At 42.5% G+C, this 20,984-nt stretch overlaps 1 protein-coding gene across 2 annotated transcripts in view; it reads left to right on the top strand.

Annotated features, from left to right (window-relative positions):
- rfx4 (regulatory factor X, 4) overlaps positions 1-20,984 on the top strand; it is a 143,868-nt gene that overhangs the window by 47,996 nt on the left and 74,888 nt on the right. For both annotated transcript variants that reach the window (XM_072551793.1, XM_072551792.1), the window contains exon 6: positions 15,476-15,689. In XM_072551793.1, coding sequence (XP_072407894.1) covers positions 15,476-15,689 — 214 coding nt within the window. The remainder of the gene's footprint in view (positions 1-15,475; positions 15,690-20,984) is intronic.

The raw sequence follows: 20,984 nt of genomic DNA, 5'->3' as shown, positions 1-20,984 counted from the left end.
TTATAACTCAAAAACCCTCCAGTCCCAGTAACGTCCTTGTAAATCTTGTCCTTACCCTTTCCAGTTTAATAAGATCCTTCCTGTAGCTGGGCAATCAGAACAGTACACAGTTCTTCAAAAATGGCCTCACCAACATCCTGTACAACCTCAACATGACGTCCCAACTCCTATACTTAACGGATTCAGTAACGAAGGCAAGCATGCCAAACACCTTCCTTACCACCCTGTCGACCTGTGATGCAGCTTTCAGGGAACTACATTCCTGAACACATAGTTCTAGCAGACTTGAAAATAGAAAACTCCCCAGGACCAGACGAGATGTATCCAAGGCTGCTGTCATAGGCAACAGAGGAGATTGCAGAAGTTTTGACATTCATTTTGAAATCCTTTCTGGAGAAAGGAAGGCTGCTAGAGGTCACCTAAAGTAGGGATAAACAAGGAAACTAAAGGCCAGAGAGTTTAACATTAACAAAAGAGAAATCATTGGAAACATTCTGGGGAACAGAATTAATCTCCATTTGGAGAGGCAAGGATTTATCAAGGATAATCAAAGCATGCCATTGTGAAGGGGAGATCATATCCAACAAATTTGATTGCATTTTTGAAGGAGATGACAAGATGTGTAGATGAGGGTGGTGTGTTGATGTAATCTCCATGGACTTCAGTGAGGCCTTTGACACACTGGATAAGAATATAAAAGCCTATGGGATCCAGATCAGCTTGGCAAATTGGACTGAAAATTGGCCTGATGGCAGAAGCAGAAGCTAATGGTTGAGGAATATTTTTGCGACTGGAAGCCTGTGTCTAGTGACATGCCATAGGAGATTCTGATGGAGCTGTACATAACATCACTCAGGCCACAGCTGGAGTCGTGTGTGCAGGCCTGGGCACCACACTATCGGAGGGATGTGATTACCCTGGAGAGGGTGCAGAAGAACTTCACTCGGATGTTGCTTGGGCTGGAGTGATTTAGCTATGAAGAGAGACAAGATACATTGGGGTTGTTTTCCTTAGAGCAGAGAATGCTGAGGGAGGGATCTGATTGAAGTGTACAATATTCTGAGGGGGATTGATAAGGAGAAACCTTTCCCCTTAGTAGACGGGTCAATAACCAGAGAACATGAGGGTTTCATGTTGGAACAGGAGGTTTTCAGGGGATCTGGGGAGAAACCTTTGTAACCCAGAGGGTTGTGCGTATTTGTAACTCACTGCCTAAAAGCATTGTAAAGACAGTTCCCTCAAAACATTTAACACCTATTTATATGAATGCTTGAAAGGCCTAAGCATGCAAAACTATGGGCCAAGAGCTTGAAGGTGAATGGAATAAATGGATGTTTGATGAATGGCATAGACAAGATGGGCTAAAGGGCCAATCACCACGTTATTAAATGACTCTGTTTCTTCATTGTAATCAATCTAGTAATGTCAGGATGATGTAACCAATTGCATATTATTGGCGTTTGAAACAAACTAGATGGCCAGTGTATAGGTCGGGGCACACTGGTCAAATGTACTGTTTCTGTCCTGGCTGTTGTTGAACTTCTTGACTGTTGTTCTGGCTCGACCCATCTATCGAATGAGGAGTCTGTATCATGTTCCTGACTTGAGTTTTACAGCTGGTGGAGAGGGCGTTTTGAATACCCAAGAGATGAACCATTTTCACAGTGTAAACGTCGCAGCTGCACTATTTGAAAAGCCATATTCTGTAGGGTTTGATCAATAGTTACACCCAGATGCTGATGAGAGGGGTGAATGTGAGGGAAGACACTTAATGTAAAATATTTAAATTTGCAAACAATTTTGTCAAATTACATGTCAGCGATTGGTGATGTTTGGTATAATCCAGTTGGTGATCGAGACATCTCTAACAGAAATAGACAACAAACAGGTTTACTTTCAAGGGAGACCTCAGTCACCAAAAATCTTGTGATTTTGGTGTCTCTCTTTAAAGATCTTTGAGGGGAAATATCAAACATAATAAAAAGCCCTGAATGCTGAGTGTTAAAAGTTATGAATTAGAATCATGGTGAAACTGATTAAAATATACAATTGTGTACAAATAGAGTCCATCTTGTCTTTGCTTGAGTTGATTCAAGTGACACAGAATGAACAAAGAACTTGAAGCTTCATAGTCACAATGTCCTGATGCTGCTTTGAGCAAGCCTCTAGCTTGGCATAACTTTGAAGTGATGCTAATGTAGGTCCACATAGGCATGGTAACTAATCTAGTGACCTTGGCATGATGTAATCAATCTAACAATCTTGGTGTACAACCAGTCTGGGGGTGATATCTCTGTGGTCTATCATATCATTAGAATGTAAGAAATTGTAGCTGGGTGAGGCCATTCAGCCCTGCTGATGAGATCATTGCTGACCTTCTCCTTCAACACCATTTCCCTGCACTATCCCAGTATAGAGTCATAGAATCAGACAGCACAGAAACAGAGCCTTCGGTCCAACCAGTCCATGCTATCCCTTGATGTTTTCAATATGTAGCAATCTACCTGTCCAGGGCTCGGACATACTGAATAACTCCATAGCCCTTTAATAGAGAATTCCAAAGGTTCACTATCCTCTAAGTGAAGGAATTCCACCTCATGCCAATCATAAAGAGTCATAAACCCTTTATTCTGAGGTTGTGTCCCCCTACTCCCACCCCCTCAAGCCAGGGAAATGTCCTTCCTGTATCTACCCTGTAAAGCATTTTGTATTCAAATGAGATCACCTTTCATTCTTTGAAACTCTAGAGAATACTGAGCTATTTTCCTGAATATCTCCTCAAAAGACAATCCCTCTGTCCCAGGAGTTAGTTGACAAATGTTCATTGCACTCCCTTTATGTGAAGTAGGTAAAATGACCAAAACTGCACACATTACTCCAAGTCTAGGCTCAGCAGGGCTCTATAAAATTGCAGTAAGCCACCTCCACCCCTGCATTAAAATCCTCTGGTAAGAAAAGTCATTTGCCAGTATCAGGGTCAGTTTGGATGTTCTTGCTGTTACACAGGTAGTAAAACTATAATGTCAACACAGATCATAGAATCCCTACAATGTGGAAACAGACCATTTGGCCCAACAAGTCTACACTGACCCTCCAAAGAGCAACTCACCCAGACCCATTCCCCTACCCTATTATTTAATATTTACCCCTGACTAATGCACCTAAATAGACAAAGTCTTTTCCCTGGGTTGGGGGAGTCCAGAACTAGAGGGCATAGGTTTAGGGTGAGAGGGGAAAGATATAAAAGAGACCTAAGGGGCAACTTTTTCACGCAGAGGGTGGTACGTGTATGGAATGAGCTGCCAGAGGAAGTGGTGGAGGCTGGTACAATTGCAGCATTTAAGAGGCATTTGGATGGGTATATGAATAGGAAGGGTTTGGAGGGTTATGGGCCGGGTGCTGGCAGGTGGGTCTAGATTGGGTTGGGATATCTGGTCAGCATGGATTGGACTGAAGGGTCTGTTTCCATGCTGTACATCTCTATGACTCTATAACCAACACATTCCTGGACACTATAAGCATGACCAATTCACCTAACCTGCATATCGTTGGACTGTGGGAGGAAACCAGAGCACACTCACATAGACATGGGGAGAATGGGCAAATTCTACACAGTTACCCAAGGCTGGGATTGAACCCGGGTCCCTGGCACTATGAGGTAGCAGTGCTAACTGCTGTGCCACCTCAACCACTGTGGCTTGAGAATTTATGATGCACGTTTACTACTAGAGGCAAGCAATAAGCTGAACTGCGCCTGAGTGAGATTTGTTGATACAATCTCAAAGGAGGAGGATCAGTTTAGAATGTCAATCCAGTGCAGAGTCATCAGGTCTGGCAGCATCTGCGGAGTGAAATCAGAGTTAACATTTGAGCCTGAACTCTATTTTCTCTTCACAGATGCTGCCAGACCTGCTGAACTTTTCCAGCAGTTTCTGCTTTTGTTTCTGATTTTCAGCATCTGCAGTTCTTTTGGGTTTCGTTGCAGAGTTGTACCTGGTTTATAAAGTCCTCTGAGCTTGTGTCCTCATTCAGGTTAAACAGTTAGAGAGTATCTTCACTTCTTCACTTCCAGTAAGACTTAAAGATCCCAAGTGTTGGAAGAGGACGATGTGTGTGCCCATTCTTTGTCGGACCAGGTCAGAGCATCTAATGGGACAGTGATGTTCAAATTCTCAAACACCTTTTGACAGCAAGGTTCCTCAAGAGAACCAGTGACAGTAAATGGATTTCAGCCATGTGGTGTAAATAGGCCGAAATATAGTCAGTGACCCCTTAACCACCTGAGTTCAATTGGTGATTGGAAATACATGCAGCAACACATCAATGGTACCTTTCGTCCAGTGTTTTTAAACTTTTAGAGGATATGGGTGTTGCTGGCTAGGCCAACATTTGCTCCCCCAACCCCCAAGCCCATATGGGAAAAGTGATAAGCTCCAGTATCCAAAAGGTGCAGCCACCTCTCTAGCTGTGTTGGGCTTGAAGAGTTCTCTTTGTGTTTGGACAAACATTTTGGACAAAGGAGAAGTGAATTCTGGGAACAGGATGACCCAACTCATACAGTGTTGGTCTGTATGTTTAGAAGATGAGGATACAAAGGGATAGAAATCATCTCCTAGCTCTATAAAATCCTAATTAGACCACAACTAGAGTCACTATGTGCAGTTCTAGACCCCACATCTCATATAAATAATATTGCCCTTGGAGGGAGTACATTGTAGATAGATAGATAGATTAGATAGATTCCTTACAGTGTAGAAACAGGCCCTTCGGCCCAACAAGTCCACTCCGACCCTCCGAAGAGTAACCCACCCAGACTCACTTCCCTCTGACTAATGCATCTAACACTACGGGCAATTTAGCTTGGCCAATTCACCTAACCTGCACATCTTTGGATTGTGGGAGGAAACCAGAGCACCCGGAGGAAAGCCATGCAGACACGGGGAGACAGTGTAAACTCCACACAGATAGTCACCCCCAATGGTTATATTACTTTAAACTAAACAGTGGGGTGAGGCATCAAGTGAGGGAGGGTGTGATCAATTAAGGGAAGAGGATAAAGCAAGAGAGCAAAGTAGAAATAAGGGAAATGTTAATCAGAACATGGCAGGAAGGAATAAAGTATAAAAACTTCACGGTACAACTGAAGATAAACGTAGAGGTGGAAAAAAATAGTGAAAAGTCTGAACAAAAGACTCTGCACTTGAACACATATAGCATTCATAGTGTGGAGATCAGAGTTGAGAGTGTGATGCTGGAAAAACACAGCAGGTCAGGCAGCATCCAAGGAGCAGGAGAATCGACATATCAGGTATCCTGATGAAAGACATATGGCTGAAACATCAATTCTCCTGCTTCTCAGATGCTGCCCGACCTGCAGTGCTTTTCCAGCATCACACTCTTGACTACTGTCACTGTTAGACAGGGTATAAATGAGGAAATAATGCAAGTCATGATGATATGGTAATTTTAATAAAATATAGATTGCCAAAGGTACATGGGTTTGCCACATGCGTTCAGGACAGTTTATCAGAGCAGCAACAACCAGACCCAATTAGAGAACAGGCTGTTCTAGACCTGACAATGTACAACAAGACAGGATAAAGTTGCCATAGTCCCAGAGGACTGCTCTCTCATTACAGACAGATGACTGGTGGTGAGTTCAATCTGATGGTGACCAAACCTCAGGTGAGGGATAGGGATCAGAAGGTAGGACCATCATGGTGACCTCAGCTGGTGGAGGGATTGAACCTGCACTGTTGGTGTCACTCTGCACCACAAGCCAGCTGGCCAGCCAACCAGAGAACACAGGGACAAGCAGACATACACACATAAGTGGATAGGCAGGTACAAACATACAGACATAGAAAATAGGAGCCGAAATAGACAATTCAGCCTGCTCCATCGTTTAGTATATTCATAGCTGATCATCCAACTCAGTACCCTGATGCCCCATCTCTCCCCATTTGATCCCTTTAGCCTAAGAGCTGTACCTTACTCCTTCTTGAAAACGTTCAAAATTTTGGTCTCAACTACTTTCTGTGGCAAAGAATTCCACAGGCTCATCTCTGTCACAGGGAAGGAGTTTCTCCTCATTTCAATCCTAAATGCTCGACCCTGTATCCTTAAACTGTGTCCCTCAGATATAGACTGTTACAGGCAAACTTATTTTTCAAACAAATGGCAAATTGGTTAGAAACTAATATGTGAATGAAACTACGTTCCCCTCGATCCCAAACATGCACAGATGCATGAGCAGACAGGACAAAGGCAAACTTGGCAAAGCTAAAATGAATCGGGCAAAGACTGTGGATCCAGATTTCAAGCTGAAATAGGAGAATGAATGAACTTACAGACCCTTTGGTTTCTTGCTAATGAGCTCACTTGCTTGCGAATCACAAAATGATAGGAAATCTCCAAATTAGGTTTCAGATTTAGATTTTATTGTCAGCTTTTATTTTCAAATTACTTCATAGATGTATTGAGATACGTAAAGAGTGCTGCCTTCAGCTCCAAGCTCTACCTTTTACAGGCTGAAATAGTTAATATTACTCTCTTGCAAACTTCTCCTGCAATAGTCCGTAGCTTCTAGGTATCTCAGGCCAAATCCAACCCGACCAGTTACCACGGCATCAGTCTACTCTCAACCATCAGTAAAGGGATGGAAGGCATCAACAACAGTGCTGTTGGGCAGCACCTGCTCAGCAATAACCCTGCTCAGTGATGCCCAGTTTGGGTTCCACCAATACCACTCAGTCCTTAAGGTTCTGCATGGTAGACTGATCAGTAAGGTTAGATCACATGGAGTACACGTGGAGCTAGCCAATTGGATACAAAGGTAGCTTGAAGGTAGGAGATAGAGGGTGGTAGTAGAGGATTGTTTTTCGGAATGGAGGGCTATGGCCAGGGGTGTGCCACACAAGGATTGGTGCTGGGTCCGCTGCTTTTCATCAGTTATATAAATGAGTTGGATGTGAATATGGGAGGTTTGGTTTATAAGTTTGCAGATGACACCAAAATTAGAGGTGTAGTGGACAGTGAAGCAGATTACCTCAGGGTATAACAGGACTTGATCAGGTGGGCCATTGGGCCGAGGAATGGCATATGGCCATAGAGACATACAGCACGGAAACAGATCTATCAGTTCAACTCATCCATGATGATCAGCTATCCCATATTAATCTAGTCCCATTTGCTAACATTTGGCTCATATCCCTCTAAACCCTTCCTATTCACATATCCATCCACCAGCTTTTTAAATGTTGTAATTGTATCAGTCTCCACCAGTTCCTCTGGCAGCTCATTCCATACACGTACCACTCTCTGCATGAAAAAGTTGCCCCTTAGGTCCCTTTTAATTCTTTCCCCACACACCTTAATGCTATGCCCTCTAGTTTTGGACTCCCTTACTCTGGCAGATGTTGTTGCATTTTGGTAAGGCAAGTCAGGGCAAGACTTATACAGTTAATGAAAGTGTTGCTAAAAAAGATACTTAGAGGAGCAGGTTCACAAATCCTTGAAAGTAGTGTCACAGGTAGACAGGGTAGTGAAGAAGGCATTTGGCATGGTTGTCTCATTGGTGAGTGCATTGAGTATATGAGTTAGGACATCATATTGTGGCTGTACAGGACATTGGTGAAGCCACTTTTAGAATATTCCATTCAATTCTGGTCTCCCTCCTATACGAAAGATGTTGTTCAACTTGAAAGGGTTCAGAAAAGATTTACAAGGATGTTGCTGGGATTGGAGAGTTTGAGCTATAGGGAGTGGCTGAACAGGCTAGGGCTATTTTGCCTGGAGCGTCGGAGGCTGAGGGGTGACCTTATGGAGCTTTATAAAATCATGAGGGGCATGAATAGGGTGACTAGCTAAGGTCATTTTCCCAGGGTCGTGGAGTCCAAAACTGGAGGGCATAGGTTTAAGATGAAAGGGTAAAAGGTCCTAAGGGGCAACTTTTTCACACAGAGTTACTGAATCCCCCACGATCAACATCCTGGGGGGTTACCATTGACCAGAAGCCTAATTGAACATGCTACATAAAATCAATGGCTGCAAGATCAGGCCAGAAGTTAGTAACTGACCTCTTGACTCACCAAAGCTTATCCATCATATACAAGAGCCATACCAGAAATGTGATGGAATACTTCCCATTTGCCTGGATGGGTACAGCTCCAACAACTCTGGCTAAGCGTGACACCATCCAGTTCAAAGCAGCTTGCTTGACTGGCATCACGTTCACAAGGGTCCACTTCCTCCGGCAGCAGTGCTCAGTAGCACCAGTGTGAAAAATCTCCAAGGCATTCTGCAAAAATTCACCAAAGATCCTTAGACAGCACCTTCCAAATCCATGACTACTTCCATTTGAAGGACAAATACTGCAGATACATGGAAACACCACTACCCGCAAGTTGCCCTCCAAGCCCCTCACCATCCAGGATTTTGCTGAGTCAAAATCCTGGAATTCTCTCCCCAAGGGCATTGTGGTCAATCTTCAGCAAGTGGACAGCAGCGGTTCTAGAAGGCAGGTCGCCACCACTTTCTCAAGGGCAGTTAGCGATGGGCAAACTGGGTGCCATGGTGACAGAGTGAGCACAGGCCAAGTCCTGCAGCAGCGGAGTGAAGGGGTCGATTCCCAGAGCGGCAGCCGAGTGACTTCCTGAATGGAGGTCAGCATATGGAGGCCTTGTACTCTAGAGTCGGCAGGCACAGACTGGAATTTAAGTACCTAGGGTCACTTATGTTCATTCTGGACTTTTTCAACAACTCCATTCTAATCTTTTTTTTTGCTCTGTAACTATACTTAGAAGTATCTGTACATAGGTACTCTGTCCCTAAGATGGCACTGAAAGGTGACATTACAAACTTTTCACTGCACTCATTCGAGTGCATGTCACAATAAACGCTGATTCTGATTATGGCCAGTGACACTCCCAGCCCACAAATGAATATAAACAATTAAAGCAATAAAATTTCGCCCTTATTTCTCTGTCAAACTTTGGTGGGCATTCTTTTCCAAAGTCCCTTGTTTCTTTGTTTCCTTTAATCTTTTTATTGTGCAGCTCCAAACAATAAATGCGTTGCAACATAGTAATATCCAAATGTCCATTTTGCATAATCCATAAATATGTGTATTCCCAACAATACAGATAGGCTAAACGAGTTCTCCACTTCCTGATGCTGCCTGGCTTGCTGTGCTCTTCCAGCCTCCTGCTTGTCCACCTTGGATTCCAGCATCTGCAGTTTTTTTTTGTCTCTTACTCTTGTTAAATGAGTGGATGAAACTTTGTCAGATGGAGCATAATATGGAAAATGTGAACTTGCCCATTTTGTTGGAAGGATATAAAGGAAGCATTGTTTAGATGGAGAGAGGTTGCAGAAGTTTACCAAGAGATCTGAGTTCTGTTACATGAATCTTGAAATATTAGCATACAGGTACAGCAAGTGATCATGTGGATGAATAGAATATTGTTTATCACAAGCTGAATGGAATATAAAAGTTGCGAGTTTTGCTACGGTTAGTAAAACCACATCCAGAATAAGAATAGTAAGCTCTTCTGTACTTCAGCCGTAGCATCTGTGGGGCACAAGTAACAGAATTAACAAGTCCAATATGCCTTTTCTTCAGAACTGAAGAGAGGAAAAACTGTGATGGGCTTAATGTTAAAAAATGAGGAGAGGCAAGGGGCAAAGGGCAAGGAAGGATAAAGATCAACATTGTTGGGGAGCAAAAAGCAAAGAGACTGGTAATGGTTGCAGTGAAGAAACTAAACGTTGGTCCACAATAAGTGTTAATAGCAGAATAAAGGACAGTTCTCTCTGAAAACAAAAACATGAAAACAAGAGACAGACACCAAGGATCCAGAAATAACAAAATAAAGGACAATGTTCATGCTCTTTAATTGTTGAACGCAATGTTAAATCCAGGAGTTGGTAAAATACATAAAGTGAAAATGAGGTACTGTTCCTCCAATTTGCACTGGGTTTGGCTGGATCACTGCAGTGAGCCTCGGACAGAAACTAAATGTGAGCATGAGAACAAGATGGTAATCTGAGATGACCAATGACCAGACTCATGATTGTGGGCTGAGAGAAGGTGTTCTGCAAATTGGTCTCCCAGTCTGTATTTCATCTTCAGTGTAGAAGGGACCCAACCGTGAGCAGCAATTACAGTGGACTAAAGTGAAAGAAATACAAGTCGGTCTCTGCTATATCTGAAAAGAATATGTGGGGCCTTGGACAGTGAGGAAGGAAGATAAAAAAAGGTGTTATACCTCCTGAAATTGCATGGGAAAATGTCATAAAAACCAAAAGAACTGTGGATGCTGTAAATCAGAAACAAAAACAGAAATTGCAGGAAAAACTCAGCAGGTCTGGCAGCATCTGTGGAGAGAAATTAGAGTTAACATTTCAGATAGAGTGACATTTCCTCAGGTTGATGTCATGGTTAGATAAGTGGACAGGGTGTTGCAGAGGGAACAGTTGCTGTGGAATATTGACAGGTATGGAGAGGGCAAGAGACGTTTGGTGATCACATCGTGCTGGAAATAGTGGAAATGGCAGAGGAAGATCCTTTCAGTACTGAGGATGTTAGGGTGGAAATTGAGGAAAAAGATTAACCCTATCATGGTGCTGGGAGGGACAGGAGTAGATAAGTGCAGAAATACAGGAAAATAAGATTTGACATGATTGAGGGACTGGACAGCCTCATCTGGAGAATGGTGCACAGTTTTGGAGTGTTTATTTAAGAAAAGATACAACTGCATTTGAACTAATTGGAGTTTGAAAAATGATAAGCCATAATCTCATTGAGTGATAGAACGGGTTCAAGAGACTAAATGGACTCCTGCTGTTCCCGTATTCTTATGTTGTTAGGTTCCTATTTGCCAATCGTGGGGTTTTGCACTGAGGAGAGAAGGTCAGAAGTTGATTAATCCTTCATTCCAGACTGTAATTAGATATGGACAGTGTTTAGATGTGGTTGGCATTTAGATGTGGGTTGTGTTTAGGTGTGGATGGTGTTAGATTAGATTCCTTACAGTATGGAAACAGGCCCTTCGGCCCAACAAGTCCACACCGCACCGCCGAAGCGCAACCCACCCATACCCCTACATCTACCCCTTACCTAACACTACGGGGAATTTAGCATGGCCAATTCACCTGACCTGCACATCTTTGGACTGTGGGAGGAAACCGGAGCACCCGGAGGAAACCCACGCAGACACGGGGAGAATGTGCAAACTCCACACAGTTAGTCGCCTGAGGCGGGAATTGAACCCGGATCTCTGGCGCTGTGAGGCAGCAGTGCTAACCACTGTGCCACCGTGCCGCCCACCGTTTAGGTGTGGATGGCATTTAGATGTGGACAGCATTTGGATGTGGACGGTGTTTAGGTGTGGATGGCATTTAGATGTGAATGGTGTTTAGATGTGAACGGTGTTTAGATGTGGGCTGTGTTTAGGTGTGGATGGTGTTTAGGTGTGGACGGCATTTAGATATGGATGATGTTTGGTTATGGATTGTATATAGATGTGGGTGATGTAGATGTAGACAGTGTTTAGATATGGACAGTATTTAGCTGTAGACGGTGTTTAGCTGTGGACAGTATTTAGTTGTGGGCGGTGTTTAGATGTGGATGGCGTTTAGATGTGGATGGTGTCTAGATGTGGGCGGTGTTTGGATGTGGACGGTGTTTAGATGTGGATGGCATTTAGATGTGGATGGTCTTTAGATGTGGATGGCGTTTAGATGTGGAAGGTGTTTAGATGTGGGCAGCGTTTAGGTGTAGAAGGTGTTTAGATGTGGAAGGTGTTTAGATGTGGATGGCGTTTAGATGTGGACGGTGTTTGGATGTGGACGGTGTTTAGATGTGGATGGCGTTTAGATGTGGATGGTGTTTGGATGTGGACGGTGTTTGGATGTGGACGGTGTTTAGATGTGGATGGTGTTTGGATGTGGACGGTGTTTGGATGTGGACGGTGTTTAGATGTGGATGGCGTTTAGATGTGGAAGTTGTTTAGATGTGGAAGGTGTTTAGATGTGGGCGGTGTTTAGATGTGGATGGTGTTTAGATGTGGAAATTGTTTAGATGTGGCAGTTGTTAGATGTGGATGGCGTTTAGATGTGAACGGTGTTTGGATGTGGACGGTGTTTAGATGTGGATGGCATTTAGATGTGGAAGTTGTTTAGATGTGGAAGGTGTTTAGATGTGGATGCATTTAGATGTGGAAGGTGTTTAGATGTGGAAGGTGTTTAGATGTGGATGCATTTAGATGTGGAAGGTGTTTAGATGTGGACGGTGTTTGGATGTGGATGGCGTTTAGATGTGGAAATTGTTTAGATGTGGAAGGTGTTTAGATGTGGAAGGTGTTTAGATGTGGATGCGTTTAGATGTGGACGGTGTTTGGATGTGGATGGTGTTTAGATGTGGAAGGTGTTTAGATGTGGAAGTTGTTTAGATGTGGACGGTGTTTGGATGTGGAAGGTGTTTAGATGTGGAAGGTGTTTAGATGTGGAAGTTGTTTGGATGTGGATGGTGTTTGGATGTGGATGGTGTTTAGATGTGGATGGCGTTTAGATTTGGATGGCGTTTAGATGTGAACGGTGTTTGGATGTGGATGGCGTTTAGATGTGGAAATTGTTTAGATGTGGAAGGTGTTTAGATGTGGAAGGTGTTTAGATGTGGATGCGTTTAGATGTGGACGGTGTTTGGATGTGGATGGTGTTTAGATGTGGAAGGTGTTTAGATGTGGAAGTTGTTTAGATGTGGACGGTGTTTGGATGTGGATGGTGTTTAGATGTGGATGGCGTTTAGATGTGGACAGTGTTTAGATGTGGATGGCGTTTAGATGTGGAAGGTGTTTAGATGTGGAAGTTGTTTGGATGTGGATGGTGTTTGGATGTGGATGGTGTTTAGATATGGATGGCGTTTAGATGTGGATGGCGTTTAGATGTGGATGGCATTTAGATGTGGACGGTGTTTGGATGTGGACGGTGTTTAGATGTAGATGGCTTTTAGATGTGGAAGGTGTTTAGATGTAGACAGTGTTTAGATGTGGAACGTGTTTAGATGTGGATAGCGTTTAGATGTGGATGGCATTTAGATGTGGATGGTGTTTGGATGTGGATGGCGTTTAGATGTGGATGGCGTTTAGTTGTGGACGGTGTTTGGATGTGGACGGTGTTTAGATGTGGATGGTGTTTAGATGTGGACGTTGTTTGGATGTGGACGGTGTTTAGATGTGGATGGCATTTAGATGTGGATGGTGTTTGGATGTGGATGGCGTTTAGATGTGGAAGTTGTTTAGATGTGGAAAGTGTTTAGATGTGGATGACGTTTAGATGTGGAAGGTGTTTGGATTTGGATGGTGTTTAGATGTGGATGGCGTTTAGATATGGATGGTGTTTAGATGTGGACGTTGTTTGGATGTGGACGGTGTTTAGATGTGGATGGCATTAAGATGTAGATGGTGTTTAGATGTGGATGGCGTTTAGATGTAGATGGTGTTTGGATGTGGACGGTGTTTAGATGTGGATGGCGTTTAGATGTGGACGGTGTTTGGATGTGGACGGTGTTTAGATGTGGATGGCGTTTAGATGTGGACGGTGTTTGGATGTGGAAGTTGTTTAGATGTGGAAGGTGTTTAGATGTAGGTGGTGTTTGGATGTGGACGGTGTTTAGATGTGGAAGTTGTTTAGATGTGGATGGCGTTTAGATGTGGACGGTGTTTGGATGTGGACGGTGTTTAGATGTGGAAGTTGTTTAGATGTGGATGGCGTTTAGATGTGGACGGTGTTTGGATGTGGACGGTGTTTAGATGTGGAAGTTGTTTAGATGTGGATGGCATTTAGATGTGGAAGGTGTTTAGATGTGGAAGGTGTTTAGATGTGGAAGTTGTTTAGATGTGGAAGGTGTTTAGATGTGGATGGCGTTTAGATGTAGACGGTGTTTAGATGTGGATGGTGTTTGGATGTGGACGGTGTTTGGATGTGGATGGCGTTTAGATGTGGACAGTGTTTAGATGTGGACAGTGTTTAGATGTGGACAGTATTTAGCTGTGGACAATACTGATCCTTGGATACTGCCTGATCTGCTGTGCTTTTCCAGCACCACTCTAACCTTGACTCCAATCTCCTGCATCTACAGTCCTCACTTCCGCCTAGTATTTAGGTGTGGACAGTATTTATATGTGGACAGCCTTTAGCTATGCACGGTGTTTGGATATGGATAGTATTTAGATCTGGATTATAGATGTGAATGGTATGTAGATGTGAACAGTGTTTAGATATGGACTGTATTTATATATGGATGGTATGTAGCTGTGGACGGTGTTTAGAAACGGACTGTATTTAGATGTGGACTGTATTTAGATGTGGACACCGTTTAGATGTGGACGGTGTTTGGATATGAATTATATTTAGATGTGGATGGTACGAAAGTGTGGACGGTTTTTAGATATAGACTGTGTGTCGATATGAATTGTATTTAGATCTGAACACTGTACTTAGATGGTACAGTGTAAGGCTGTCAAAGGTGGCATCATGACTGCAAACCTGCCTAATGCAATGGTGAAAACTGGAAAAAAAGGCGATGCTAGAATTCGGATACAAAAACTGAAATTGCTGGAAAAGCTCAGCAGGTCCGGCAGCATCTGTGCAGGGAAATCAGAGTTAATGTTTTGGGTCCAGTGATCCTTCCTCAGAATAATATAGATGCTGCCAGACCTGCTGAGCTTTAATGCAATGATGATCTGTGTCATGTCAATTCAAAACTTAGACTGTTAATCCTGAGTTAAAGCCCAAGCATTGCAGTTAGCCTGGAATTTGCTGCATCTTCATTCATTTCAGTCTCACTGTTAATGGACAGTTCTATTAAGGGAGCTCTTCTCAAGTAAGACAGCAAATTCCAGTTCAGTGCAATACAGCATTCCATGTGGAGATTGTGCAAGGATTTCTCTGGCAATATATTTATCCAGTCCCAACCTAGCACTGTCCAAAGCAAAGGCCAGGAATTTCACAAATAGAGGGCTGCAGAGTTAGAGTGTTTAATATCAGCCATTATTTTGCCAAGTGACTAAACACATGGTGTGGGTATTTTGTCAATGCTTGAACTGGATTCTGTCCAGGGTCATCCCTGGTTCCAGATTGATGCTGTACCTTAAATTGTAACTGCAGCATCGATGCACCGCTAAACTGCTTGGCAGGGAAATGTGTAATGGTGGACATCTCAGAGACTTTCATTTATAAATTTGCAAAATACTGATGAATAACTTCTGCTTTCCTCATCTTGCATACATTCAGTCCCTCTCACCGAGTTCCGTGCAAATAAAGTCAGAAGAAGGCCATTCAGCCCATGGTGTTTTGTCCTGGCTCTTTGGTAGAGCCTTCCATCCAGCTGACTGATTCATTTATTCTGAGTTTTTTTCAAATATATTCGTTGTTCGATTGTGTAACTGTAACCCGGTGAATTTGCCGCCAATAGATACCATTATTATGGGATAGCAGTGAAGGAGAGCTCACCTTATTACGATGTGATGTATTCCAAAAAAGGAGCAGCTTGGGTAAACGAAACAGGGAAGAAAGAAGTGGCGAAGCAGACGGTGGCGTATTCACCACGATCCAAGCTGGGCACCTTGCTGCCAGAGTTTCCAAATGTCAAAGATCTAAATCTGCCAGCAAGCCTCTCGGAGGAGAAGGTAAACACACAATGAGTGACTGATCCATTATCTGTGCTGTTTCACGCCAGTGCACAAATTAAATGTAGATCATCCTGTCTCCCGGATAAAATGAAGGGATAATAAAAACCATGTAGCCTCTTTACAAACAGTGCAGTTTAGCTTTTAATGAGAATTCAGCATCTGCCCACTGCCAGCTATCCAAAACAAAGATTGGAAGAAGTGGAAATATTAAATGTAGACACTGAATGGGTACAGGCCTTTCGGCCACACTCCTGTTTGTTGCTGTAAGTGAGCCACCTCTCACTGCACTTCATCCCACATTACAGCATATCTTCAATTCCTTTGCTCCCACCATCTGTTTTTTTAAAATCTTCCCCTAAACACATCTGCGCTATTCACCCCAAACAACTCCATGTGGCAGCAAGTTTCACATGCTAACCATGTCGCTGTTTACATCAGTGCAGAGATGCCACTAATTTCTATGTGTGTAACAGGTTTTATTTGCAATGTTTTTAAATATCTGCTTCATATGTTAGTTCTGACTTTCTGTTTCTTCATCGTCTTGGTTTACTCTTCCTTGAATCCATAATCCAGCTTCACCAATGGAGCAAAGTGAACATCAATTGTAAAGAGGGTCCCCTAATCAAACACAGAACAACTAACACTAGACGACCTTTTACTTATTGCTCTTAATTTAGTACAACAATAATCATTATTTTGCATTAATGCTTTATGTTCTGTCAAAGTGCTGATGAACCAGAGCGATTAGATAAGGTGCAGTATAGTTCTGATATTAAAAAAGTCTAAGAAAAGAAACCAAGATTTTATATTGAGATCTTGGAAAGGTGGACCAGGTTTGGCCATTTCTGAAGAATGCAAATCACTCAATTACCTTTCAATGACCCACCACATAGAGCTACATGGATGGGATTGGTTTAGCTCAATTGACTGGATAGTTAGTTTGTAATACAGAGTGATACTAATAGTATGGGTTCAATCCCCACACTAGCTAAGGTTATCATGAAGGATTCTTCTTCTAGAGCTACATGGACGGAGATGCAATTAGTAGAGACTGTGTCAAAGTGACTTGTTACAGAAAGTCATGCAGAATGGTCTGACTGGTTCTGAACCATCAAGAATGGAGGGACTTCCTTCTTTGTCACTGCTGAGTTGGTGGTTGGGGATTTAGATCTTGTGAGGGATGTGATTCCTACTTCCTGAAGAATTCCTTTCTGCATGCTCTCATGAAGCAAACAGGGCATTCCTAGTTCCCAACTCCACTCTGTAGTTCATCTCCTTTCAGATTCCCAACACTTGTGTAACTCTTATTTCTGTGCTGGTCAATGAGAAGAAGGCTTCAGAATGAGCTTACCTTATTGATCATGAAGAATAGTGTCAGGAGGTCACTTGAGTTTTGAACTCAATAGCAAAGGTTTTAATAGAGCAGTTTGCAGGTTGCAAACTAACAATTAAAAATTGGGCATGGATTTTTAGAATGAATATTGGTGGGGGTGGGGGGGGGGGGGTTTATCCGTGGAGAGGTACCTAAACAAAGTATTTATCTCTGGGCAATGTATAAGACCCCAGGCAAGGTCCCTCAAATGATCATGGGTGCAGGTGAGATGGTCCAAATTGTCAGGCTCCCAGAAGAAGAGGGATGGACTGGCTCTGCCTCTTTGTGAAAAAGTGTGGTGCTGGAAAAGCACAGCAGGTCAGGCAGCATCCGATGAGCAGGAGAATCGACGCTTCAAGCATAAGCCTTTCATCAGGAAAGCTCTGCCTCTTTAATCATCCACCCACTTGGTTAATTTCAACAGTGTTAATTTAAGTAGGATCCCTTCCTTTGTGGATTGCTTGCCTCCAGATCCTAATGAACTTATGTTTTAAAGCCAATTTAACCAGGTTTTCATGAGCTAACAAGCAGTGATTTTATTCATTACTGAACATGTAAAGTAATAAAAGGACACACATGGGAAGCGAGTCCAAAAGAAGATTAAAGTTAAAAGATATGGATTAGTCACTGGGTCTCTCATGAAGAGAAAATAGTTTAACATTGAGAGATGAGCAGTATTACGACACATAGGCAAATCCCTCTGTTAATAAAACCAAATACTCAGAAAAGCTCACCTTACCTCGTAACGTGTTAAAATGAGTGACAGACTACTCCCAAATTCCACTATTTAAAGAAAATAACATCAATTTTTTTTCATACTCTGACAGTGAACATTAAACAGCAACTATTCACAGATTGAAGTCCCCTTTCTCTTAACTGCTTATTATCTGCCTCCAACTCTATAACAATATGCTGTTCCAATAAGACACTTATTAAAATTACATCAATTTAATTTCAAAACCACACAGTCTCTGTCTTCTTCTGTGTCTTTGTTCTTCCTGCTGTGGATCTCCCTGCATCGTCTTCTTTCTTTTAATTGCGAGTATGTTTCACATAAAAGGGTTCATTTGGGAGAAAGTGTTTTATAATTACTTGGAGAGCAAGGTATTAGATGGGCAGTTAGCTCTCTGGCTCTACGGCAGTTGCTCTCTGACCAATTCTCAAAATGTCTGCGTTTTTATTCCCAGAGAAAGTGGGAACTGCAGATGCTGGAGATCAGCATCAAAAAGTATGGTGTTGGAAAAGCACAGCAGGTCAGCATCTGAGAAGCAGGAGAGTCGGTGTATCACATAAGCCCTTCATCAGGAGTGTGATTCTTATACCCCCAAAATCAGATTGTCTCATTGGTTTGATAGTGACAAAATAATAAATTCAAACTCGATTGGGTTTTAGTATCCTGGGGCATAATTTAAACTGATTGGTTAGATTCAAATTGCTGTCAAAACAGCAAACAAAACTCAGTTATCCATTTCACAGCCAAATGTTACATATTTTCAATTTTCCAGTACACTCTGGGATTGCCATCTAGTCATATACACAGGCGCTTGTATTCTCTCAGTTTAGAACAGCATTCTCCCTCTCTTAAAGGTACAGTAGATTAGATTAGATTAGATTAGATTACTTACAGTGTGGAAATAGGCCCTTCGGCCCAACAAGTCCACACCGCCCCGCCGAAGCACAACCCACCCATACCCCTACATCTACCCCTTACCTACACTACGGGCAATTTAGGATAGCCAATTCACCTGACCTGCACATCTTTGGACTGTGGGAGGAAACCGGAGCACCCGGAGGAAACCCACGCAGACACGGGGAGAATGTGCAAACTCCACACAGTCAGTCGCCTGAGGCGGGAATTGAACCCGGGTCTCTGGTGCTGTGAGGCAGCAGTGCTAACCACTGTACCACCGTGCCGCCCCCTGTACCACCGTGCCTTCAACTTCGTAACAGCAATTATTCCAAACTTCTTAGCTTTGAGGGCCAGCTGATAGTTTTCTTTCTTATTTCCTTTTGACTGTCATGCCTCAGTGTGGCAAATGTTTTACCTGCAATGTAGGGGTGACTCGTGAATGGTTCTTTGACTTTGCATTTTATAGCACACTAACACTAGAATGCAAGCTAGCACATGAGTACCTCTGCGCTGGCACACAGAAGTACTTCAGCTCACTAGTGCACACAAGATGAGGGTTGAGCTTATGTATACTTAATGGGATAAAATATGTCCCTCACAATACTCTCAGTCTAAGATAGCTTACAGGAGATTACAGATCAGTTTGTATTGTATTTCTCCATTTGAAACGTACTTGACACCTTCAGGTGTGGCAGTCTAGGCTTCCTCTCCAGAAATCTATTGAATTAACATCTGCAATTTTTTTGGTTACATCTCCTTCTTTTAGGAAAAAAATCATTTGTTGCAATTAAAAGTTCAATATGTCCATAGGTGATCTGGGATTATGATCTGTGGTCATGGTATAGGCACTTAATTAATATATTACAGTTATTAATATATATTTCAATATATTTAAATACTTTACATATTAGAAAACATGGGAATCAACAACAGAACAGTCCCCTCAGTCCTTCTACAGGTTAGTTTGAATTTCCCACCTTCAAGTGTAGGCTGTATCCTCTGAATCCATTCTCTGAACAAGGTAAACCAGCTCGTCAAGCCAAGTCCTTTACAACTAAAAGCAGTAGTTGAATCACATCATAATCTGCTATTTTCCAGTAAGAATATGCTTAGTTTATTTGTTTGCACCTCATCACCTAATTCTTCCGTCCCCTCAATCATTTGGTTATTCTCTATATCCTTTTTGTACTGCAGTGAGCAGAACTGTACATGGACTGGGTTGCACCAGTGATTATAAAGTGGCAGATTTGCCCCACCATTTCGGCTTAATGTTAACTGTTTCAATACAATCTAATATCTGATTTGCTTCACTCACTGCAAAGTTATTTAGCGATAGCCAGTCAGAATGACTAGATTCCCTCTCTTATTCGCAATCCACATTCTTTTCCCTCCAGTTAAGTAACTGTGTCTTCTTGGACATTTTGTTTCCATGTAAAATATTTTGCAACATTGAATGTTATCTGTATCCACCTGTCTAATTCCTAAATATAATCATCTCCTGTCCTTTGCCCTTGTTCAACTTTAAGGTTCATTGTACTCTCATGGATATAGGGAGAAACCAGATTGGTTGAGAAAATGGAAGACTAGATTATGAGGAGAAAATATAAAATCTTCACACTGGAAAGGTGAATGTTGAGCAGTGATTTGATTGTTGTTTTTAGGTTCGTAAAAGGACTGGATAATGTTGACTATAACGAGCTGTTTCACTTTCTGCAAAACAACAGAACCATGGGACATGGTCTCAACTTGAAGGGAAAATATTCACAACTAACCTGTAGAAAGACCCAGATGTACTGATGAAACATAGATTCTTTGTGCAGTGTCACTCAGAGATATTTTTGTTGGTATCACATAATGTGGTATGTGTGATCTGCCCCCAAGATAGGTCCTTGACTCATTGTCTGCTGATACTTGATCTTGAGCCATTTTCTTGGCAATTTTTGCCAGTGGCTTTTCCACCCCTTGACTTCCACTGTCCCATATTAAGCGTGTTGTGTTCATTCCACATATGTGTGCTAATCCACCTCCTGTACTAAAGAGACTGAAACATGCAAACTTCATTTTTAATTTCTCCTAAACTCCCCTACTGCTGTCAGTCATTGCAAAGATTAGAATGAGACAGATGATGCTCTCGTGAGCAGAAACAATAGTCGAAGTTCCACTAACCATCCATATGTAGGGCTATTGAAGTAGGAGAGTTGGCTAGGGCCCTCATTTCATTTCCAGCTCTTTAAATATGCCATGGATGTTTGGAGATGGTATGACATGTCTTTGAATTTACATGGAGCAT

Source organism: Chiloscyllium punctatum, chromosome 32 (genome assembly GCF_047496795.1).
Source record: "Chiloscyllium punctatum isolate Juve2018m chromosome 32, sChiPun1.3, whole genome shotgun sequence".
Classification (NCBI taxonomy): domain Eukaryota; kingdom Metazoa; phylum Chordata; class Chondrichthyes; order Orectolobiformes; family Hemiscylliidae; genus Chiloscyllium; species Chiloscyllium punctatum.
Note: the sequence above shows the minus strand (reverse complement) of the source record. Positions and strands in the feature narration are given on the sequence as shown.